Consider the following 26,953-nt stretch of genomic DNA (forward strand, 5'->3'; position numbering starts at 1 on the left):
ACGTCAGGAGTCATGTGTCGTATTACAACTACCTCATTTATCCATCCATCGATTTTGATACACACGAACGTAAGTCGCCCAGTTAAATGTTGCAGTAACGGGAATGGATTAATGCCTTATGAAGGGGTTATGAAAAATATTCGGACACAGTTTACGATCTACGAGAAGCGACCTACGTAAACAACGACCTAATTTCAACGGTACAGCCACGTTTAACTATACATGAATATTTCATTTACTACGGATATGACGAACCTATTTCAACAGTTCATACATGTTTAACTATACACGAATGTTTTATATACTACGGATATGACGAACCTATTTCAACAGTTCATTCATGTTTAACTATGCACGAATGTTTCATATACTACGGATATGACGAACCTATTTCAACGGTACAGCCACGTTTAACTATACACGAATGTTTTATATACTACGGCTATGACGAACCTATTTCAACAGTTCATTCATGTTTAACTATACACGAATGTTTTATATACTACGGATATGACGAACCTTTTTCAACAGTACATACACGTTTAACTATACATGAATATTTCATTTATTACGGATATGACGAACCTATTTCAACAGTACACACATGTTTAACTATACATGAATATTTCATATACTACGGATATGACGAACCTATTTCAACAGTACATACACGTTTTACTATATACATGAATATTTCATTACTACGGATATGACGAACCTATTTCAACAGTTCATACATGTTTAACTATACACGAATGTTTCATATACTACGGATATGACGAACCTATTTCAACAGTACATACATGCTTAACTACAGGAATAGTGTATATACAACTGATATAACGAATCTATTTAAACACGTCAGCCATGTTTAACTATACTTGAATACTTTCTATACTACTCATATTCTGAACATATTTCAACGGTACTTCAGTGTTCGTCATAACTATATATGATTGCAGGCATAAGAATATTTCTTTCGACGGATATAACGAACGTATTTTCACGGAACCTGAATGTTCGTTACAACCAATTTACTGACTAAGTATATCTATCTAACTACGGATATAAAGAACCAATTTGATGCTACATCTAAGTTAGTTACAACCCTCTTTCTCTGTTAGACAACGTGGTTAGCATCATGCGCTACAGTGTCGTGTGTGGTTTATCCCGACTGATGTCGACATGCTTGTACAGTTAGACATGCATCTGTTGACTCGAACTGCTCTCGTCAGGGTTACCGAGGAAACGCGAGACCTAAACAAACACAGTAGCAAACATCAAAACAGAAGCTTGGAGATATCTTGTCTTTTCTTTAACTGCATCTTTCGAGAACATCCGCTCGGACAAACTGTTGACGCGGGAGTGTAGGAAATAGCAGCAGTCAATATTGACCTGCTTGGAACGGAGAAAGGGTCGGTTCTCTCCAAACAGCGGAGCGGGAGTAATCGGGCATGTATAACACTTACTGGCGGATCAAGACAATGTTTGAAATTTTTTTGGTGGAAGTTTGAAGATGGAGACATTTTCAAAAAACATCCCGCCAACAATACACTATATGTAGAAGACACCAGGAATTGTTTGTCGGAATGTGTCATCTTTTTCCACATCGTCGTTTTCTTCCTCTTTTTACACCCGATACTGTTGCAATTGTCGCCAGTCAATATTTATTTCATAATATTTTTAATGTTAGAACGGTGCACGTGTATGACTAGCCGTCGCTATGCACAAAGTAGTTTCGTTTACTCTGTGTAAAACATATATCTTACACATATACCATACATCACTAAATAAACGTATACCTCACTTCCTCTCTCAACATAATTTCATATATATCCTTTTTACAAGAAAGAAACAAAAAGAAAACACGACAACCCCTAACCGAAACACACACACACACACACACACACACACACACACACACACACACACACCTGAAAATTAATTATATAAAATACAAAAAAATTAAAACAAATTAACAAACAAACTGCAAAAGAAACAATAAAACAGCCCTAAAAAGTATAGGATATGTACTGTAGAAGCCGTATATATAGTACATATTTGTTATTACCTACTCGGGAAGACATCCAACTGTACGTTTCACTGTCTCAACCACGCTCAAGGGAACATACGACCGTTATCATGTAATCCATTAACTTATGACCTGTAACCCTGAGCCGTGCAGGCTATTGTGACCCGTAAGCGTATTATCGGGAAACGCTTTCTCTAGAAACTTAGGGTTAACATATTTGGTTGCAGTTTCACATGTGTAATGATACATGTATCTATGGGTTATGTCTGAATTTGCAGCACAGAACTATTAATCTTACCACTTTTACATGTGTTATGATCGAGTAGGGTGTGACAATGGAGCCAGTAGAATACCGAGCAGTGATTAGGTTTTTATATTTGAAAGGTCGCTCACCATAAGAAACTTTCGATGAAATGAAAGCAACTTATGGGGAAGATGCCCCATCATATGACGTTGTTAAACACTGGCATCGCCAGTTCAAGTGTGGTCGGACATCTGTGGAAACAGCTGCCATTCCTGGTCGCCCCCATTCAGCCATTGATGAGGACACTATCCATCAAGTGGAGACCGCCATTTTGGCAGACCGACGTATAACTGTTCGCCAGTTAGCACAAGATGTCAAGATCAGTGTAGGGTCTGTGGAAAAAAATCATCCATGACAATTTGAACATGCATAAGGTGTCTGCACGATGGATTCCCAGGCTGCTCACACCTTTCGAAAAGCAGGAACGAGTCAGTTGCTCAAAGGATCCTTTGGACATGTGCCAAAAAAAACAGGCAAACTTTTTTGACAGAGTTATCACACAGGATGAAACATGGGTCCATCACTATGATCCTGAGACTAAAGTTCAGTCGATGCAATGGAAGCATGTGGAGTCACCACCCCCAAAAGAAGGCACGTGTTTAACCCTCTTCAGGCAAGGTCATGCTCACGGTGTTTTGGGACCAGCACGGAGTAGTGATGATGGATTTCTTGGCAAAGGGTACCACAATTACATGAGCTTATTATGCTTCACTGCTGCGGAAATTGCGGGACGCTATCAAGCATAAGAGGCGTGGCATGCTGACCAAGGGTGTCCGTCTCCTGCAAGACAATGCTCCAGTACACAACTCTCATGTTGCCCAGACAGAAGCGCGGTCATGTGGCTATGAAATCCTTCCACATCCTCCTTACTCTCCTGACCTTGTACAATCTGACTTCCACCTCTTTCCAACCATGAAGTCAGTGGGTCAGGGGAACACCCCTCGTATATATGGCAGTCCTATGTAAATTAGGTTCAAGAAATTTAAGACCCACTTTACTGGTACGTTAACTCAAATTGTATGATACATATGTTTAAAGGGGGTCGTCGAGCGATAGCTGAAAACTGGAAGCCCTGAACTAATACATGGCCGTAATACTTTACAATGGAATTGCCTGTCTTCACGATGCATCGGTGTTGTACCTATGTAACTTAGAGGACTAATGTGTAGAATGTGCAAGTGAGGCTAAAAAAGTCTTGATAATGTTAGCCTCGTTTTCGGATCAACCAGCGCTTGGAATGAGCGCTCAATGTCTACCTCTAATGATTAATCTACTTACACAGAGTCAACGTTTCAGTGTCGCATGGCATTTAATACAACATAAACCCATATAAATGATTGAGTGAGTATGGTTTTACGCCGCTTTTATGCAACATTCCAGCAATATCACGACGGGGGTCTCCAGAAATGGGCTCGACACATTGTACCCATGTGGGCCTATATGCAGGCACTGGGCAACATGGTGAGGAGTATAAACCTTATACAACACATCGAATGATGACGAGAGACTGCCTAATATGAATGCTTTCTCAAGAGATGAGGTGGTGAGGTGAAATGGGGTTTAACGTGCGTTCAAGATTATTGCACTTATATAGCGACGTTCATGTGTGTGTGTGTGTGTGTGTGTGTGGTGTAGGGGTGTCACGATAAATCGAAATATCGATATATTGCTATTGGTAAGCACATAAAGTCAATAAATCGATTGTTAAATCAGTTTCCGATCAATAGTATCGATTTCAGTAAGGAACATCGATAGTTTCGATTGTACATGCAATGCTGTTCAAATTTGATTTTCTTTTGATCTTGAGTGGTGGTAATTTACCCATGGTAATGTGGAAGTTTCTTTTTCTTAAATTATTAGTGTAAACTTTACTTTTTCTTTGTTGTTATGGTTATCTCATTCAAAGGAAACTTCAGTTCCAAGGTTTAATTCAACTCGAAAATCCATCTAAAATGATACAGTGAAAACTATCGCAATAGTTTCTTTCAATATAAATAGTTATCGCAATAGTTTCTTTCAATATAAATAGTTATCGCAATAGTGATTTCCAGACCTATAGTCACCCCTGGTGTGTGGCTGCTTGTACTAGTTCGGACTAATGCCGATTTATTGTGCTAGCCCACTGACATTACATGCCGCAGTATAACTTGATTACCCCACTCAGATACAGCACACTGACTCCGAGCCGAACAGGCCTAATTTTATCCCCTTAAATGCCGAGCGCCAGGCAGGGTGACAATAGGTACCATATTTTAAAATCGTTTTTTGATATGACGCAGCCTGCGATGAACCCCCGACCTTAAAGCTCTCCCGGTAACAGCTTTACCACTAGACCACGGAGGCGGTTCTCATTTGCTCCAGAACAAACGTCATACCTAATTCCGACGTTCTTCAAGGTGTCCAAAGGCTAAAGAGCATTGGAGTATACCAGTATATCCGGACACCTGTTCTGGTCGACGAGCCCAGGGCCTATCGATCCGCGGGTCACCACCTCCGACCATCACGGCATGTTTACCGCAGGTATTTGCCGAAAACTTGGGACATCGACCAGGACAACGTTTCGGCGAGTCTACGTCCTTACAGCGTTGTCGACGACGTGCTCCAAACACGGTCGTCACCTGTATTGCTGATTTCTTGGTTTTTCACTTTTTATGTTGCTGTTTTCGAACTTTTTGCATTTGTGTTTTGTGGATACAAATACCTCGTGTTGTAGTTATATGTTAACAGGTCGTTGATAAAACATTTCAACGTTGCACACACGTTGGTCTAGCGGGTAAATGTGTGATTTTATTCTATTTCTTTGTGAATTAGACGCGCGACAAGGGACTGCTTGTTTTTGTTACACAAAACTGAAAATCCAAGGTATTCACCACCGAGTGTTAGACCATATAGACATATCACATTTAATGCACCCTCCATGGGCTTATGGATTGCGTCGAATTCAGTCAAACCGTGTTTGATAAGACGCCATGAGAACGTGAGCTATAAATATTGGGACGTTTACTAACCCCTATACTTGATTTGATTTGGAATTATTAAGTCAAGTAGTTTTACCAGTGCTGTGGCCGGAGTAGGTGTTGCAGGTCAAGCTGGTCGTGAGTGGTGAATGGCTTCACATGAACAAACGCCTCGACCAATATGGTCCGATTATCGCAAGTGAATGAGTTGGGTTTAACGCCGCTTTGAACAGTGTTCCAGTTATGTCAATGCGTGTCAGATTAATGCCGGAGGACAGCCCGAAGTGATGCAGGTCTACCACCTCGGTGAAACCACAGAGCATGGGGATGGTGCGGACAAACCTCGAAACCTAATCGGGGCGAAACGGGATTGGAACACACAATCATAGGTTTCTGGCGTGCCCAAGGGACGAAACTCTGCACTGGAAATTTCGGCGCCTTAGACGAAGGTCCCATTCAATACTCTAATATAGCATTTAATTGAATGCCACAACACTATTCAGATATAGCATTCAGACGAAGGTCCCATTCGATGCTCCATTTTAACATTCAATTGAATGTCCCCATAACATTCAGATATAACATTCAGACGAAGTTCCCATTCAATACTCCACTGTAACATTCAAATGAATGCCCCACACCATTTAGATATAACATTCAAATGAATGCCCAACACCATTCAGATATAACATTCAAATGAATGCCCCCACACCATTCAGATATAACATTCAAATGAATGCCCCCATAACATTCAGATATAACATTCAAATGAATGCCCCACACAATTCAGATATAACATTCAAATGAATGCCCCACACCATTCAGATATAACATTCAAATGAATGCCCCACGCCATTCAGATATAACATTCAAATGAATGCCCCCACACCATTCAGATATAACATTCAAATGAATGCCCCCACACCATTCAGATATAACATTCAAATGAATGCCCCACACAATTCAGATATAACATTCAAATGAATGCCCCACACCATTCAGATATAACATTCAAATGAATGCCCCACACCATTCAGATATAACATTCAAATGAATGCCCCAACACTATTCAGATATAACATTCAAATGAATGCCCCACAACATTTAGATATAACATTCAAATGAATGCCCCCCACCATTCAGATATAACATTCAGACGAAGTTCCCTTTCAATACTCCACTATAACATTCAAATGAATGCCCCACACCATTCAGATATAACATTCAAATGAATGCCCCACACAATTCCGATATAACATTCAAATGAATGCCCCACACCATTCAGATATAACATTCAAATGAATGCCCCACACCATTCAGATATAACATTCAAATGAATGCCCCCACACCATTTAGATATAACATTCAAATGAATGCCCCACACCATTCCGATATAACATTCAAATGAATGCCCCACACCATTCAGATATAACATTCAAATGAATGCCCCCACACCATTCAGATATAACATTCAAATGAATGCCCCACACCATTCCGATATAACATTCAAATGAATGCCCCCACACCATTCAGATATAACATTCAAATGAATGCCCCACACCATTCAGATATAACATTCAAATGAATGCCCCACACCATTCAGATATAACATTCAAATGAATGCCCCACACCATTCAGATATAACATTAAAATGAATGCCCCACACCATTCCGATATAACATTCAAATGAATGCCCCACACCATTCAGATATAACATTCAAATGAATGCCCCACACCATTCAGATATAACATTCAAATGAATGCCCCACACCATTCAGATATAACATTCAAATGAATGCCCCCACACCATTCAGATATAACATTCAAATGAATGCCCCACACCATTCAGATATAACATTCAAATGAATGCCCCACACCATTCAGATATAACATTCAAATGAATGCCCCACACCATTCAGATATAACATTCAAATGAATGCCCCCACACCATTCAGATATAACATTCAAATGAATGCCCCCACACCATTCAGATATAACATTCAAATGTATTTGTAAGGATGTACATATATAGTTTCATGTCTACAGAGAAAACCATGCCTCATACAATAATTAAAATGTGTTTTGCAAATATCAGAACACAGACCTTAACCTTTAATAATTTTAACCAAAGCCTAAACAAAGCAAGTACACATAATAAAGAAGGCATATACAATTTTGATAAATGCATGAATACCCCCTACTTGCAAAGCGTAACCACAAATGTGTTTGTCTTGTGTCATGGACATTTTACCAAAACAACTCCCCAGGAACATTTTGAAAAACTCCTGTGAAGAATAATCCCCCAAATAATTAATCTTTGTGTAGTGGTTTAATAGTTACTTTCATACAACCACTTGTATTACCTTCCATGTTCGTATTAAGTGTCCATGTTATTTACCAGTAAGTAATCGTTTCAGAAAATGGTCCAAAGAAACAAAATATGTAAAAATGTGAGACATTATTATTACATTATTATTAAACTGACACATAACAATATGAAAATGTACAGCATAATGTCACACATCAGACATTCTGTGCATATATAACAATTACACATCAACAACTTTCTGAGTTGTGGCAGAAAGCCACAGTTTCCCACACTTCCCTTGGCAGACATGCATAGAGTTGGTGCAGTCTTCATGATCTACTGTCATGAGCAGAACTCAGACAGACTAGAAATGTGGCATCACTTTATTATTCCAATGGTCATGACATGGCAACATCCAATATACACAAATATCAAACCATCTCTCTCAAATAATTGTACATAAATTCTAGAGCTGGGACGAGTCCAAATTTACTACCCGGGGCCCCACCCCACTATTATCTGACCTGTAAGGTCTCAAGAGATACAAAATGTCCGATTGTGATTTTTTTTACCACAGTACATGCAAAAAGTATTTAGATACATGAATTAAACAATCCGGTCATGCATACACTGAAGGTGACTTAAGTTATATATCTTTATTCAACCATATGAAAAGAAATTCAAACATTAGTGACATGTAGTGTAACCAGGGGTCCGGAAACTGCCATATGCGCCAGACATGTCCGATTGGGAATCTCAAATGTCCGTTTTAAAATATTGCTCACAGGACATTTTAAAAAGTATTGTCCAGACGTTCTTAAATTTTGACCGGACATGATCAACAGTTAGGACTGAGCAGTTTGTGTAACCATAGAGTTCTAGATAAATTTTGTTATTAAACAATATATCATGTGACTAACTAATTCTGCTCACAAGTTAGAAATGGGATTTACTATCAGTAGCCAAAAGAAAATCTTAAGATTCCATTATATGTCAAGTTTATAGGCGTTATCCCATTTCTGGTCGAGGGGACATGAGTAATAGTGTAGTCAAAAATCTCTTAAAATTAGAAATATTGTCCCATAGCATTCACATTCTGCTCTCGAGTTGGAAATTGTTTTTACTATCAGTAGCCAAAAGAAAATCTTAAGATTCCATTATATGTAAAGTTAAAAGGCATTATCCCATTTCTGGTCGAGGGGACATGAGTGATAATATAGTCAAAAATCTCTTAAAATTAGAAATATTGTCCCATAGCATTCATATTCTGCTCTCAAGTTAGAAACGGTATTTACTATCAGTAATCAAAACAAAGTCTTAAGATTCCATTATATGTCAAGTTTATAGGCGTTATCCCATTTCTGGTTGAGGGGACATGAGTAATAATATGGTCAAAAATCTCTTAAAATTAGAAATATTGTCCCATAGCATTCAGGCTCTGCTGACAGGTTTGAAATGTTATTTACTATCAGTAGCCAAAAGAAAATCTTCAGATTCCTTTATATGTCAAGTTTATAGGTGTTATCCCATTTCTGGTCGAGGGGACATGAGTAATAATAGTCAAAAATCTCTTAAAATTAGAAATATTGACCCATAGGATTCATATTCTGCTCTCGAGTTAGAAATTGTATTTACTATCAGTAGCCAAAACAAAATCTTAAGATTCCTTTATATGTCAAGTTTATAGGCGTTATCCGCTTTCTGGTCGAGGGGACATGAGTAATAATAGTCAAAAATCTCTTAAAATTAGAAATATTGACCAATAGCATTCATATTCTGCTCTCAAGTTAGAAATGGCATTTACTATTAGTAGCCAATAGAAAATCTTAAGATTCCATTATTTGTCGAGTTTATAGGCGTTATCCCATTTCTGGTCCAGGGGACATGAGTAATAGTGTAGTCAAAAATCTCTTAAAATTAGAAATATTGTCCCATAGCATTCAGGCTCTGCTGACAGGTTTGAAATGTTATTTACTATCAGTAGCCAAAAGAAAATCTTCAGATTCCTTTATATGTCAAGTTTATAGGTGTTATCCCATTTCTGGTCGAGGGGACATGAGTAATAATAGTCAAAAATCTCTTAAAATTAGAAATATTGACCCATAGGATTCATATTCTGCTCTCGAGTTAGAAATTGTATTTACTATCAGTAGCCAAAACAAAATCTTAAGATTCCTTTATATGTCAAGTTTATAGGCGTTATCCGCTTTCTGGTCGAGGGGACATGAGTAATAATAGTCAAAAATCTCTTAAAATTAGAAATATTGACCAATAGCATTCATATTCTGCTCTCAAGTTAGAAATGGCATTTACTATTAGTAGCCAATAGAAAATCTTAAGATTCCATTATTTGTCGAGTTTATAGGCGTTATCCCATTTCTGGTCCAGGGGACATGAGTAATAGTGTAGTCAAAAATCTCTTAAAATTAGAAATATTGTCCCATAGCATTCAGGCTCTGCTGACAGGTTTGAAATGTTATTTACTATCAGTAGCCAAAAGAAAATCTTCAGATTCCTTTATATGTCAAGTTTATAGGTGTTATCCCATTTCTGGTCGAGGGGACATGAGTAATAATAGTCAAAAATCTCTTAAAATTAGAAATATTGACCCATAGGATTCATATTCTGCTCTCGAGTTAGAAATTGTATTTACTATCAGTAGCCAAAACAAAATCTTAAGATTCCTTTATATGTCAAGTTTATAGGCGTTATCCGCTTTCTGGTCGAGGGGACATGAGTAATAATAGTCAAAAATCTCTTAAAATTAGAAATATTGACCAATAGCATTCATATTCTGCTCTCAAGTTAGAAATGGCATTTACTATTAGTAGCCAATAGAAAATCTTAAGATTCCATTATTTGTCGAGTTTATAGGCGTTATCCCATTTCTGGTCGAGGGGACATGAGTAATAGTGTAGTCAAAAATCTCTTAAAATTAGAAATATTGTCCCATAGCATTCACATTCTGCTCTCGAGTTGGAAATTGTTTTTACTATCAGTAGCCAAAAGAAAATCTTAAGATTCCATTATATGTAAAGTTAAAAGGCATTATCCCATTTCTGGTCGAGGGGACATGAGTGATAATATAGTCAAAAATCTCTTAAAATTAGAAATATTGTCCCATAGCATTCATATTCTGCTCTCAAGTTAGAAACGGTATTTACTATCAGTAATCAAAACAAAGTCTTAAGATTCCATTATATGTCAAGTTTATAGGCGTTATCCCATTTCTGGTTGAGGGGACATGAGTAATAATATGGTCAAAAATCTCTTAAAATTAGAAATATTGTCCCATAGCATTCAGGCTCTGCTGACAGGTTTGAAATGTTATTTACTATCAGTAGCCAAAAGAAAATCTTCAGATTCCTTTATATGTCAAGTTTATAGGTGTTATCCCATTTCTGGTCGAGGGGACATGAGTAATAATAGTCAAAAATCTCTTAAAATTAGAAATATTGACCCATAGGATTCATATTCTGCTCTCGAGTTAGAAATTGTATTTACTATCAGTAGCCAAAAGAAAATCTTAAGATTCCTTTATATGTCAAGTTTATAGGCGTTATCCGCTTTCTGGTCGAGGGGACATGAGTAATAATAGTCAAAAATCTCTTAAAATTAGAAATATTGACCAATAGCATTCATATTCTGCTCTCAAGTTAGAAATGGCATTTACTATTAGTAGCCAATAGAAAATCTTAAGATTCCATTATTTGTCGAGTTTATAGGCGTTATCCCATTTCTGGTCCAGGGGACATGAGTAATAATATAGTCAAAAATCTCTTAAAATTAGAAATATTGACCCATAGCATTCATATTCTGCTCTCGAGTTAGAAATGGTATTTACTATCAGTAGCCAAAAGAAAATCTTAAGATTTCATTATTTGTCGAGTGTATAGGCGTTATCCCATTTCTGGTCGAGGGGACATGAGTAATAGTATAATCAAAAATATCTTAAAATTAGAAATATTGACCCATAGGATTCATATTCTGCTCCCAAGTAACAAATGGGATTTACTATCAGTAGTCAAAACAAAGTCTTAAGATTCCATTATTTGTCAAGTTTATAGGCGTTATCCCATTTCTGGTCGAGGGGACATAAGTAATAATATAGTAAAAAATCTCTTAAAATTAGAAATATTGACCCATAGCATTCAGGCTCTGCTGACAGGTTTGAAATGTTATTTACTATCAGTAGCCAAAAGAAAATCTTCAGATTCCTTTATATGTCAAGTTTATAGGCGTTATCCGCTTTCTGGTCGAGGGAACATGAGTAATAATATAGTCAAAAATCTCTTAAAATTAGAAATATTGTCCCATAGCATTCATATTCTGCTCTCAAGTTAGAAATGGCATTTACTATCAGTAGCCAAAAGAAAATCTTAAGATTCCATTATTTGTTGAGTTTATAGGCGTTATCCCATTTCTGGTCGAGGGGACATGAGTAATAATATAGTCAATAATCTCTTAAAATTAGAAATATTGACTCATAGGATTCATATTCTGCTCTCGAGTTAGAAATTGTTTTTACTATCAGTAGCCAAAAGAAAATCTTAAGATTTCATTATTTGTTGAGTGTATAGGCGTTATCCCATTTCTGGTCGAGGGGACATGAGTAATAATAGTCAAAAATCTCTTAAAATTAGAAATATTGACCCATAGCATTCATATTCTGCTCTCAAGTTAGAAATGGCATTTACTATCAGTAGCCAAAAGAAAATCTTAAGATTCCATTATTTGTCGAGTTTATAGGCGTTATCCCATTTCTGGTCGAGGGGACATGAGTAATAATATAGTCAAAAATCTCTTAAAATTAGAAATATTGACTCATAGGATTCATATTCTGCTCTCAAGTTAGAAATTGTTTTTACTATCAGTAGCCAAAAGAAAATCTTAAGATTTCATTATTTGTTGAGTGTATAGGCGTTATCCCATTTCTGGTCGAGGGGACATGAGTAATAAAAGTCCAAAATCTCTTAAAATTAGAAATATTGACCCATAGCATTCATATTCTGCTCTCAAGTTAGAAATGGGATTTACTATCAGTGGCCAAAAGAAAATCCTAAGTCAGAAGGAATGGGTGCATAGTCAGAAAGAAATGCGAACATGAGTGACTTTTAGTGTAAGCATAGAGTTCGAGATAATTTTTGTCATTAAACAATATATCACATGACTAACCATGGGTCCAGGCAGTCCTGTGGGTACCCGGATCCTACTCAGTACCCACCCGACCCAGGTACCCGAGTAACCCGTTGCAGCCCTAATAAATTCACACAATGTCATACAAAGAAATACTAATGTTACAAAATGACATGTCACTGTGGTTCATGTACATCAAATTACTTTTCTTGTAAAGATAATATATGTGGGTGTTGATATCAGTGTGCAAGCACAATCATCACAACTCATCCAGCAAGTCAGTCATCCTGTATAACAGTGGCATTTTAATCCTCCCTGTGTGAACCAAGCCATGGTTATTCGTCATCCACAGTGATGTGGACACCCCTCCCTGGAACTTGACTGGCATCAAATTCTGTTGATTTACATTCATAGTTGACTTCTTCATAGGGTTTATTCAGCACATCCATCAGAATATAAATTATAGCTTCCTTTACCCCAACATACATCAGGTAATCTGTGGCAGCTCTGAAGTGTGAAAAAACATATGTTTATGTAAAAACAATTGACTAAGCACCGTAGCTCACAAAGACATCAACACATGTAGGCAACAGTTTGAAATATCAACAAAGCCAGTCATCTAACAGGATTTGTTGTAAGCATTGTCATTCATTCATTGTCATAGAACTATTTAAAGAAAACGCAATGAATATATCCAGAAATTGCAGCCTTACTGAAATATTTGGTTAACACATGTGACATCATTGGAACAAGTATGTGATGTTTCAGTGTCATTGTTTATGTGGTTTCTAAGGAGAAGAGAGACATCAGAAAGGGGCTTCGCACATTGTACCCATGTGGGGAATCGAATCCGGGTCTTCAGCTTGATGAGTGAATGCTTAACCAGTAGGCTGCCCTACCACCCCGAAGGAGAAGATGTTTACTCAGATGACAGATAACCAGTCCATGACATTAACTGGGTACAATGACAGGCAAAAATATTTTACCATCTCATACTGACTTTTGTTATTTGAACATGACAGTCACTGGAACTGTGTACCCCATGAGCAACATTCTATTCTTTTACCTGTCAGTGCCAATTTACTGTTAAGTGTTGGCTTCCATTTTTTCTTTGGTAATCACCTATCAGCACCAATGATCAGTTGGCTTCCCTTGTTAAGTTACCACCTTTGTTATCTTTTTACTTTTGTTGTTCTTACAGGAACATACATACATACATACATACATACATACATACATACATACATACATACATACATACATACATACATACATACATACATACATACATACATACATACATACATACATACATACATACATACATACATACATACATACACATACATACATACATACATATATGTTCTCTGCCTCATAGCATTCATTCACCTGATGAAGGAGTAAGTGTATACTCCGAAACGTTGTGTTCCTCATAATAAACAAGTTGACATCCATAAATTCTCTTCCTCTTGTGAATTGTTGAAAGACATTATAACATAACATATTATGACAGTTCATGTTCCTTATCAATACCTTAATAAGGTTTTTGGTGAGTAAAAGAAAAATAGCTGATCACCTCCATGGACTATAGGAAGATTGTCTGCCCTGAGAGCAGGAACATTAGGGTTTGATCTCCGGCTGCGTCATACCAAAAGACGTTAAAAGATTGCTAACGCAAATTGTGTAACCTTTAATACAGTTTGCTGACTCCGACCCAACTAGTTCTTGTTTTAGCCCCTTATTGTCGAGCACCAGACAGGGTAGGAACAAGTACAACCTTTTATCGTCTTTTGGTATGACGTGGCTGAGGGTCGAACCCATGACCCTCTTCTCTCCAGGTGGATGCTCTATCCACTAGACCACGGTGGCGTAAATCATGTGTTTTTTAAACATAAAGGTATTCTTACATCATGTGCTTTTGCGTTAAAAGTTCCAGCTTCTTTTCAACCTTGCACTTGAACAGTCGCATACTGCCCGAGTATATCCTCCTGTATCAACAAAGAAATCCATCATTTCATCATAGTCAACTGTTGGGTAAGTACCCCATGGGACAGAACATAGGTCCATACCAACATATGCTAACCTAATTTATCTGATGGTCAGGTTCGATGACTTGGTTTATTACATGTCAAGTGGAAGTGTCTATATGTCAGTGTGTTTGGCAGTTAACTGCCTGCATTGTTGCTTATTTGATGGCAATATGGGTCATGTGTAGAGTACTTCATCAGAAATTTACATGACATTCCATGAATGAAAACGAAAGCCAATCCTACAATACATTTTTAGTAAATGCAAATAAATGTAACATTAAGCCAATCATGGTATCTGTCTCATTCCTCTGGTATAACCTCAAAATTTAAATATATATGTATGTTATCAGGAATTATTTGAAACAACCTGTTTCACAAAGTGTCATAAAATATTAATATTTAATACCGTGTATCTTTCAGTCTGGTTAATGTCAAAGCTGATATCAAGTACTGAAGCATTTTTTGCTGCATCTGAAACAATAATAAAAGTATGCAAAATATATAGGGAATACACGTCTTGTTATGTAATGAAGTAAGTAGTTAAGCAAATATAAGCAGATATAGCAAAACTAATAACATTTCGTTTTAGTTAAAAGCACAAGTTAATTTGGAACGTGTTTAAATTGTACTTGTGACAACAGGGGCACCACAATTTCCTCATGACTTACCACCATGCACTTTCAGATAAAAATACTGTGTGTGGGAATAAAAGTGGAAAAAACATTTTCATAAACATAAAATAAATAAATCAACAAATCCCTTTCTATTATCATGTGAAATTTCTGCTTAAAGGGAAGTCTTTTTTACGAGTTTCACCAAATCACAAGCTTAGTAAAATCTAAATATTTTTTACATTTGTATACTTATCCTGCATTACTCCTTAATGCATTCACTGCTTACTTACGACAACTAGAAGGACAGCGCTGCGAAGGTCCTGGGTGAAGAAATAAAGTTGTTGTTCTCAAGTCCCAATCAGTGGCCTTCCGTCGCTGTCCTGTGACCTTGATGACACCTAAGGTCATCTTCACATCACTGCCTGTCGCCCAAGCTCTTAGAAAAACATACTTTTGAGGTTTCTGAAGCCAAAGTGGGGAGGCAAGTCTAACGACGGGTGGGCCTTAAGCGTAGTAATGCAGGATAAGTATACAAATGTAAAAAATATTTAGATTTTACTAAATTTTTTACTTATCCTGCATTACTCCTTAATGCATCTGTATCGGACGGTTTGGAGGTGGGTCAACCTTCAGAATACAGAAACCTCAATAATTCACACCCTGCAATACGACCCCATTTGGTCGATAAACCGTGAAGCGGAACAGTTCAGACAAAAACGCCATTACGGTAGGGTTGTTCAAAAATCAAAAACATTGAACATAGGAATTAAAGAGAAATTCCCTATACACGCTTAGTAATAAAGAAAATAATAGCTATTCAGCTAATTCTTTACTTACTGCGTCATACAGCCGTCGCTGACAAACAAGATTGTCTAATATTCTTCCACTGGTGGCGACTGAGTGACTGCACATGGAAGTTGACTGGCTCTGTATAGGGCGAGTTCATTATTTGCGTCAGTGGTTGGCAATCTGCAGGATAACAACCAGAGGGCCAAACTTCGAACGTCTTTGACATCCTCGAGAGTCACAACGCGAAGGTTATGACTAACGAAAATATGTGTCGAATCTCCAGAAATATCCTTCCGTGATTGTTCCAAAACCACAATTGCCGTGTTGAGCCCTGGTAAGGCTGACACCTTGAGATCTTGAGGGTAATTCGCTCTCGGCGAGTTCCGTTTGATGATCTCGTAGGCCTGAAGGATTACTGCGCGTAACCATATAGATATGGTGTTTGCGATTATGCGACTAACTTCTGTCGTGGACGAACCACGCCTTGTCTTGGAGCGTCGAATGAAAACTCGAACTGCTCGCACCGAGCCCAGGAGAACTTCACCATGTACGATTCCCACAATAGTCGATATCGGTGGGATGGTGAAGAACGGTCGGGTTGGCCTGGTAGTAGATTTTAGCAATAAAATCCCAGCATAACCCTAGATGTCCTGTTCCGTGCGTCCCATGCTCAAAACGGATCCGGGTTGAGTCGACCACATGTAGTTCGCTCACCCGTACCGCCATTGCTAATGCCAAGAGAAACCATTGTTTCCTTGGTGATGTCCAAGCTCCTCACAGCGATAGCCCGTTCGCGGAGCTCTCTATACTATACCGAGAGTGTAACGAAGGTGTCACGCGCTGGGAAGGAGCTTGAAAATGAGGATGCAATGAGGGGCTCGAAGGGGGCCCTCGCAAACCTCGAAGTACCACGTTCAAGTCCCAATCAGGTGGCTGGAACTTGGCCTTCTGATCCTCAAACCTGAATGAGCATAATATGGCCTGTAGTTCCCTGACCTTAATCACACTGTGATTTTCCGGAAACGGCCAACACTAAGATAATTGCAGCCAATTACGTAGTAATGGTGCTACCTTCCAAGTGTTTTTGGGTACGCAATGTAGGAGGTATTCCTCTAGGAATTGTGATGCAATCGTAGGGTCTTGATTCTTTTCTTCCCTGTAAAAAGTCTCAAGTGATCCCCACTTGTCATCGTCGTCTCTGGGAGAGTAACGATGAACTAAAGCTATAGCTTTGCTGCCCGTGTCGAAATAACCCTTCGCACTTAAACGCCTTTTAAAGACGAACCATGCGTGCAGACGTTGGGTGAGGCAATTTTCTGTTGAGGGTGGATGAGTAGGTTGGACCACTGTGAGAGGGGAAGTGAATCGTTTTAGATTTTTCCGAGCTTGACGAACTACCCTCTCGCCGGTTACCATGGTGCGACCAAAGGAGAGATCGAGATACCTTGTCTCCTTGATCCCCTGTAGCACCTTGGGAAGTTATAGTGGTGGCAGAAGAGTTTTAGTTCTTTGCCCTTCCCAAGTGATACTGAACTCGTCCACCGCCCAAGTCTGCGGATCCGGCAACGGGGAGATATACGTCATGAGTTGGTGGCCTAGGCAAGTAATAAACAAGTCAATGTTTGGTTGCCTGAATTCCTGAAGCAGTAACTGGAATGCTTCTGTGAGAAATTTCCACTCAGTGGGAGCCACCCTGTCTGGACGTGATAAAGTATCGGCCAGTATGTTTCTACATCCGGGGATGTGCTGAACTATGAACCTTAGTCACAGCCGATCCACTAGATGGAAGAAATCTGAATGTCCTTAGAAGTGGAGAGTGGGAGTGTGTTGTTCCCCGATTGCACAGGCACCACACCGCAGTGCTGTTGTCTGTGGATATAGCGAGTCGGGCTAACTGTAGTTGATTCTGCCAATGTGATATAGCCAGAATTAAAGCTTCCAACTCCAAGTTGTTTATGTGCCACTTCCATTGTGCGCCGGGCCATAGCCCTGAGCTTATCTGGTCTTGTAAGTGAAGACTCCACCCCTGAAAGGGGACGTCCACAAACAGGTGTGTATTCGGGGAAAATCCGAATAAACAGACTCCGCAGACATTCAGCGCCACAAATTGAGGCTCTAGCTTAGTTGGTAGAGTGATGGCCTTGAGTGGATCCTGACTCCTGATGTAAGGGTTCAGGAAAAAAATTGAATTGGTCGCTGTTGTAAGCGGCCCATGCTAGTTAACTCCTGTGCCGAGGTGATTAACCCTAGCAACACTTGCCACTGGCGAAGTGTGTGTGGTTGGTGTAGAGTAGATGACAAAAGAAGTAGAAACTTGTGCCATCTGTCCCTCGGTACAGATAGGATATCCTGGTCTGTCTTAAACAGGTCTCCTATGAACTGAAGTCAATAGGAAGGTGAATACTCCCGACTTCGCCTCGTTGATTGTCTATCCCAGTTATTGACATGTGTTGATGATACAGTAGATCGCCCTCCATCTACGACTCGAACCAAGTGTTCGTCACGTGTAGATAGTTATTGGCTTCATTACTCCTGTAAATAGCCATAAGTGTCACTGACATGTCAAATGTGAAATACTACCATTGGTAGTGAACCCCAATGAACTGGACCTGAAAAGTCTACGGTTGGGATGGATAGTCGAGACTGATGAAGAATCAAACGTTCGTTGAACACAGAGATTGTGGATCATTCTCATCTTGTCTGGGTCCTTCATGAGTACCAGGTAGGTGTGAGGATAAAACCCCGGAGTAAAGACTGGGTTGTGAACCCACTCTACAGCTCTTCTTACCAACAGTTTGTCTATGTTGGATTTTCCCAATCAAACTGTGGTCAACGGTGGGGTTAACTCTACCCTTATACGGACACCATGATATAGTGCGATAAGTACGAAATCGTCCTTGAGACTTGTCTCTGCCACTCCCTTTCTCAGTAAGGGAATGCTGGTCTTCCCTGAGAAACGCGCGTCTAGGCTTATAATTCCCTGACTTGGACTTTCCAAGCTTTTTGGGAACTTGACGTGCCTGTCTGCGATCTGTTCGTTGAACAGGGGAGTAGATGATCAAGGTTGACGTAATAGACTGCCCTTGAAACCAGCATCTCAGTTGGAAACGCTATAAAGTCTTGTGTGTAACGGTAATCACCGTCAGAACGGTCTCAAGATGAATTTTCCTGTGGTCAAACTGACGCTGTAGGAAAAACACCATAGTTTGGAAGTGATCTAATCAGATAGGGTTATCCTCTAATAGATTCTGATCCACTGCAAACATTGACGATATTGGTCGCTTACATCACGGAGCAAATGTGAGTTTTGGAGAAGGCTTCCTCCAATGACCTCGTGGTGTCCCTCTTATTTACCCTGTTATCAGGGGAGGGCGTTACTGACACGAGATGGTCTGCTTCCCAATCGGGTACATGTGCTAAGCTGATCATGTGCCGGTTACGTAACCGAGTACACTGTAAGCCTTGGGCTAACGTCATTGTAGAGACCTTGATTGATACGCAGACGCTGCGCTCAGCGCAGGTCTGGAATGTTGGAACAGCGCTAAGCTGATCGTGTGTCACTGGCGTGATAGGAGCGCTTGGGTATCAGTCAGACGCTGCGCTCGGCGCAGGTCTATGCTGGATATGTTGGAACAGCGCTAAGCTGATCCTGCATCACTGGCGTGATAGAAGCGCTTGGGTATCAGTCAGACGCTGCGCTCGGCGCAGGTCTATGCTGGATATGTTGGAACAGCGCTAAGCTGATCGTGCGCCGCTTGCGTAATAGAAGTGCTTTGGTTGTAGTCAAGTGCTGCGCTCGGCGCAGATAAATCAGACACAAAGCTCAAAAGTATTGACTGGATCAAGGCTTGTGTCTAATCTACCCCCATCATAGCATCTCGATACGCTGGTGCTGTCGCCGACGTCACAGATTATCATACATGTATCTGGAAGTGTCCGGCGGCTGAAAAAATAGGAGCAGTTACGATACTCACAAAATCCTCCGGTATTGTTGATTTCGGTGGATGGTGTACTTCTGCAATCACAGTCGTCATAATACCTGCCGATAATAACGGTTGGGTGGTAATGACAGAACCATATGTCATTCGCTATTCTGCGATAGTGACATTCCTCTCGTCTCACGACGGAATAACTGCAAAATATGATTGTGAGTAATCTGCTTTTATATAGTAAACTCGTTGGATTAGAGATTTACATAAAAATTACATTTTGAATTTTGGCGAGCACATCTACGTGCATGCCTATGACCGTGGATAAAGAGCTTTGGGCGATTATTCCACGACAATATGTACACCGAGCAAACATAATTATGTTACGCAATTAAACCATTGAAGAAATGGTACTGGAAGAATGCCGTAGAATTGAACAGTAATCTATCGGCAAAAATACGAATTGCAAGGGTATACAATATTTTTATATACGCAATTCAATGTAAACCAAGGCTATTTACATTTAGAGATTGGAGAGCACATCCGCGCGCAAACCAACCAATCGTGGATGATAGTCTTGTAAGGTTTTTTCCACGACAATTAGTAAAATGCTCAAAGGTATGTTACGCAATGAAACCCTTGTTGATGAGATAATACTGGAAGAGTGCCGAAGAATTTGAACACTAATCTATCGGCAAATTTATGAGTTGCAAGGATATACAATATTTTTGTATGCGCAACCCAATGTAAACCAAGGGTATTTATATTTTCATTTAGGGTTTGGAGAGCACATCTGCGCGCAAACCAAACAACGTGGATGATAATCTTTGTAAGATTTTTCCCACGACAATTAATACCACGCTCAATCATAAGTTACACAATCACATATATATATGTATGTATATTCAATGTCTGTACATATAGAGTAGGGAAAGGGCCACCTAAGTTGGATAACTTTTGCCCAATCCCGTTGACCATATATGTCAATAAAATATGTTTAAATTAAACACAATTACGCCATTGTTGATGAGGCGGTACTGGAAGAATGCCATAAAATTGAACAATAATCTATCGGCAAAAACTACGAGTTGCAAGAGTATACAATAGTTCATATACGCAACTCAATGTAAAACCAAAAATACCAACAAAAAACTATTTAATCGCATAAACATAGGTACGCAATAAAAGAATTGTTGATGAAGCGGGACTGGAAGAAAGCCGTAGATTTGATATTAATCTATCGGCAACCATATTTTTAACGAGTTGAAAAAGTATACAATAATTTTAGTATACGCAACTCACTGTTACGCCAAAGCTAGTAATATTTAAGAACATAAGAATATGTTATACATACGTAGCTGAGAATTGTAACAATATGACTACCTTGGCAGGCAAACGATTGTAACACAATTCAAAATGGCGGCGAACAACAATATTTTGGCGGGAAAAAAAACAAGTGTCTTTTCACGCCTAATTAATTCACATAAAACTACACAACATGGTGAAAGTAATATGAAAAGAATACATCACCCATCGCAGATCAATTTTTAAGATTGTAGACAAACTGAAGGTCTAAAATTAATCCAAAAGGAGAGCTCCGCTTGGACACGTCCTAGCTGTGCTGCGACAAGCAGTGATGTGGAGATGACCTTAGGTGTCATCAAGGTCACAGGACAGCGACGGAAGGCCACTGATTGGGACTTGAGAACAACAACTTTATTTCTTCACCCAGGACCTTCGCAGCGCTGTCCTTCTAGTTGTCGTAAGTAAGCAGTGAATGCATTAAGGAGTAATGCAGGATAAGTAAAAAATATGTTTTTATGAACAACTGTCAATACAGGGTGTTCAAAGAAAGGTGAGGGTGTCATTTCCCACTTATGACACCAATCACAAACACATGCAAAGGCAAGACTCGTGACACCTAAATAAATATGGGAACATATGGTACAAGTCAAAAAAAGGAATTGCATGGGACATCATTTTGGTCATTAATGCATTAAAGATGGAAATGGCTTCCACGTGTCTACCATGAAATGTTTTGAAAGCTTGCTGAGGCCTTGAATATTGTAGACTTGATCAAACAAGTTTGAAGCAAGAGTTGTATGGCACTCTTTGAAAAACTTTGTAGAAAGAGCACGCTCAATTGTACCTTAAAAGGCTGTAGCTGTTTGAAAATTGTCAGACATAAAAGCATAGTTGAGTACTAGAAAGTTGACGTCATCCTATTTGTTCTAGTCTTGTGTATACTTTATTGTCACTCTGAATCCTTATGCATAGACCAAAATATAAAACAGATGTACTAGTCTCTTTTATTTCCAGTTCAGTGGAAGGGAATGGCTACTTACATTATTGAACAGTTTCAGATCATTGATATACAGGAATCTAAAGTCAAAATTCTTGACTGAATTCCTGTGTTTTTTATTTTGCCAATCCAAGCAGAAGTTCTGATTCATATGCATAAAGAAACAGATGGGCAAGGACCTGAGCACATGGCTACTACAGGAACAGATCCAACAAGAAGGTCCAATTCCAATTAACCTAGTAATTGCATGAACTAAATTATCTAAATAAAAATGGTACAGACGTTACTAGAAGTCAGACAAAACATATACTTAATGCAGTATGCAGTATGACTTTAAAGAGAAAGGTCCATGCTCTCACAGTGGTTGATTACTTCCTTCTATGTCTACAGTGTTATTCATAGGAAAACAATTCTTTTTATGCCACAGTTTCCAAACCTGAATGTACTAAAGTACCTATAATGAATTATTCACTCTTAAAACTATCTGACAGGTTATCTCAATGCATTGTCATAGTATCTTCTTACCTACATGAAATTTCATGTTATTGTAGTTTACCAAGTCTCATTTGGTGATGGAAGTAGTAATGCTTTCTCAGTAGGTGTAACCAAAAACCTTCAGGTGGGTATTTGTTCAATAATCTGTGCACTGTTCTCAACAGAATACAATGACAGATTGAACCCATTTTTATATATCAAAAGAATGGACAGCTTGACTGATATTCCTTTGAAATTGAGGTGGTATCGATTGTAGGAATCAATAAGCTGCCAGAATATATATACATGAGAATATCCCCGAAGACAACATTAGCTCTCCTATTCCACCAGATCCTATAAGGAGTCCCAAATGACAGGGCTGTAAGTTATCATGTACACAATCCTTAAAGCATGGTCTTGCATTGAAATAGCTCACAAATTTTCATGTAACGTTTTCATGAGCAATGATTGGAAGGATGTTTGTTAAAAATAATATATGAGACAACTGTCACATTTGAGAAGGTACATACATATTGAGACAGATATCCCTCTGCAAAATTGACTCTTCGGTCTGGTGTTGGGAAGCCGCTGACAAACTCATCATGCCTTTGAAGTTGTTCCTCACTGAAAAATATATCTAAAATGAGTGTTTGTTGTTCAGAGTCCCACTCAGCAATATCAATACTATATTGTGTCTCAACAAGACCAAATAGTGTTTTGATATTATGAGCAAAGTTCTCACAGTCACAATGTATGATGTCATAAATTCATCCAGGGTCACAGAGATTTACCACCTGATCCATTGAGTCTCTGGTGTGACAAGCATAGGTTGCTAGGGACTAGTTCTAACACAGTATCCATTAAGTCTCCTGGTGTGATAAGCATAGGTTGCTAGGGACCTATGCTAGGGCCTATGTTTAGTACTGGCATGTCTCCTCGGTATTCAGCTGCACGAATGAATGTAGGCTCATTTGCAATTGATGTAATGATCCTGATGGTCACCTTATAGAGGTCAGCTGTTGCCCGAGAATGATGTTGTCTCCCCATTCCCCCAACATCTTCATCTTGATGATATAGTCTCTGAATTTTGGATAATGGTTTTTATCCACGAAGTCCTTGAACAGACGCTGCTTGCCCTAAAACATGTTCAGTTAGTGTGAGACTGAGAAATGTTACTGTTCTTCTTTCTTCTTATACTACATGTAATACACATAAAATGAAAAACAAAAAAACAACAAAAAACATGATTCAATGTTGTGTTGTATAGTCATCTAAGTTCAAAGCTAAAATGGTACAAAATCTCTACAAGTGACAAACCTCACATTGTCAGAAGATACCATTTTGCATGACCTCCATGGGGAAGTACTGGTACTTGCATCTTTATGTTAAATGCAACATGCATAGATAATGAATTGAAATTGTGCAATTCATCAGGTTCCATGAATTTGGTCAAGTGTTTTTATGTTTGCCCAAAATTGGAAAAAGTGAAAATTCAAGATGAGCTAATGAAAAAACAGTTTTCACTGGCTTGCTGTATAAGTGCATTTACCTTAAATGCAAAGTTTAGTCCCATTTCACCTCATCCCAATCTATATGCCTTTCAAAATTTACTTGAACCTATTTATTGGGGTAAACAAAAAGTATCAGAAATCATTCATACAGCCCAACTGAATATAAAGTCAGTGGTTTATACTGTAACCTAAAAGAGCCACTTTGCATAATAATTTTAGAGTTGCTCATTTAGAATGTGTATACAGCCTTTCTGTATAAAATTTCAGCCATCACATTTTTTAAATGCCTTTTAAGGTCCTGATAACACTTTATGAGGTCAAAAGTAAAACAAATTTTATAATGTAATATAAATGAGCTGAAACCTATTAGAACTGTACATGTACATATGTGGCAGATAAAAGTGAATATTCAGCTTATTTTACACACCTTATCTGACAACTGTCATGCAATTTTGAAACTTAAAATCTCAATATTAAGAGGTGTCTCATAATATATCCAAAACATTTGAAAGTAATATACCCTACTAAACAGGCTGACCTGAGGGATGTTTCCTTCATTGGGACAACCATTCGTTTATCTTGTTTTAAATAAAGAAGTTTCATCAATGTCAAGGGCATCACCAATAGAGCAAATTGTTATTGACATATTTAACATAAGATCCAAAATATGTGAGTACTTTTCAGAGACAATAATAACTAATACTATTCAGGCAAACCTTTGCTTCATAAGCTTTGAGGTTTCGTCTTGTAAGCCAAAATTTCAGTAACACAAAAAAAGATATGTGGAATTCATTACTGGATAAAAATTGAAATTCACCAAATCAAATGTACTGCCGTTATTGTAAAAAACATTCTTACTGCATATCAATGTTCATAATGATAACAAATATAAACTTTTTAAATCCATTGAGGTGTAATAATCTGAACAAACTTGCATGCCAAATTTTCAGCTGGTCCACTGATTTCTAAGAATAACATGATTCCAAACAAATAGGACATAGCTTCACCCCAATTAGGCTTTCACATTTTATTCACTATATCAAATTCCTACCCTAAGAAAATTGAAAGTATGCATTATTGTTTACTTACCTGCACATATTGCACAACCTTTTCTCGCAGATGTTTATGGCTGGTTATGTCAATGTCATGTATTTGAAGCTGTTGAGCCAATGCAATAAACATGCAGTTACCAGCCCCTTCATTGTCCACAATGTCAAGGTCATAGAATGAGGCCTCCATCTCCAGTTCTTTCATAGTTGGCGTCTTCTTGTGTCCTGCATAGACACATTATATAAGTAACACAAATTGTCCTGTAATATATCTCTTAGTATATTGTTTTTATGGAAACAACTGTAATGTTCTGCAATACATGTACTGATGTAGTATTTTTCAGCTGAGACAATGAACCATTTCAGATGTGCATGATAAACAGGAAGACATATGAGCAACTGACACAACATTATATGGCAAATTTGTGTACTCCTTCCAACAGATATAATTATGCATCTAGGATTGATCAGTCTTGTTGATCGTACCCATCTGTATTCAGATATTACCTTTTGTTTCTGCATTGTCTCTCCTCTTGGTTTGAGCCTGTTGTTCTCCCATTCCTTAAAAGTACAAACATACATCACCAAGTGCAAGCATACATCACCAAGTGCAAGCATACATCACCAAGTGCAAGCATACATCACCAAGTGCAAACATACATCACCAAGTGCAAGCATACATCACCAAGTGCAAGCATACATCACCAAGTGCAAGCATATACCTTCAGGATAAAGTAATGCTTTACATTCATTTTATTTTGAAAACATTTATTCCGTTGAAGTGTTCAATATGTGTAAATGTACTCTGAAAGGTGGAAAATTTGTACAAGTATTGATTACCCTTCTCATTGTGCATGCATGCATGCAAGTATTCATGCATATGCCTAATGTTCTGGAGACTAACTGTTCCAGAAGATTCCTATGAGGTGTCTCAAATTGTAATACCTTTTTCATCCTGTGTTTTTCCCCTTTTGATTGGCTTTCTACCCTCTTCTCTTGCATCTGGCAGAGCATCTGTTAGAAAAATATATGAAAATTATCACATTTATGCCTTCTTCTGCACATACCAACATATCACAGAGCGACCAATTTAACTGGTTAAGGAACTGAACTGAACTGAAAATCAACAAATGCTTCAACCATTGACTGCAGTTTGATTCCAGACCCTTGATCAGTTGTGTTTTGTATACCACCTAACCTCCTGTGTCAATGTTAGCTTTCGTTCCAAGAAGACAAACCAATGAATGTCCCTTGTAAGTAATGTATAATATCACAGGAAGTATCATATACCACATTAATCCTAAGATTTTAGTACAAATGACATAACAATTAATGACTACACCAAATTATTTCAATACCCTGCAAAGTCGTGAATTAGTAATGGCATGTAATTACATTTGCTATGATCCATATAATACTTTCAAAATTCTGAACCATAATTCCACAATAGCAAAAACATTAATTAATGTATGTTCCTGATTTTAAATATGATGTTGTTCTTTCTCTTTTAATTAA

At 38.3% G+C, this 26,953-nt stretch overlaps 1 protein-coding gene across 2 annotated transcripts in view; it reads right to left on the reverse strand.

Annotated features, from left to right (window-relative positions):
* Window positions 1–12,564: 12,564 nt before the first annotated feature.
* LOC124117280 overlaps window positions 12,565–26,953 on the reverse strand; it is a 40,028-nt gene continuing 25,639 nt past the window's right edge. For both annotated transcript variants that reach the window (XM_048380413.1, XM_048380412.1), the window contains 8 exons: window positions 26,384–26,452; window positions 25,946–25,999; window positions 25,479–25,663; window positions 23,881–24,014; window positions 23,409–23,502; window positions 15,177–15,241; window positions 14,648–14,728; window positions 12,565–13,244 (listed from right to left, as the gene is read on the reverse strand). In XM_048380413.1, the coding sequence (XP_048236370.1) occupies window positions 13,073–13,244; window positions 14,648–14,728; window positions 15,177–15,241; window positions 23,409–23,502; window positions 23,881–24,014; window positions 25,479–25,663; window positions 25,946–25,999; window positions 26,384–26,452 (854 nt within the window). In that variant the 3' untranslated portion in view covers window positions 12,565–13,072. The remainder of the gene's footprint in view (window positions 13,245–14,647; window positions 14,729–15,176; window positions 15,242–23,408; window positions 23,503–23,880; window positions 24,015–25,478; window positions 25,664–25,945; window positions 26,000–26,383; window positions 26,453–26,953) is intronic.

Source organism: Haliotis rufescens, unplaced genomic scaffold, assembly GCF_023055435.1.
Source record: "Haliotis rufescens isolate VD_foot unplaced genomic scaffold, xgHalRufe1.0.p SCAF_30, whole genome shotgun sequence".
Classification (NCBI taxonomy): Eukaryota; Metazoa; Mollusca; class Gastropoda; order Lepetellida; family Haliotidae; genus Haliotis; species Haliotis rufescens.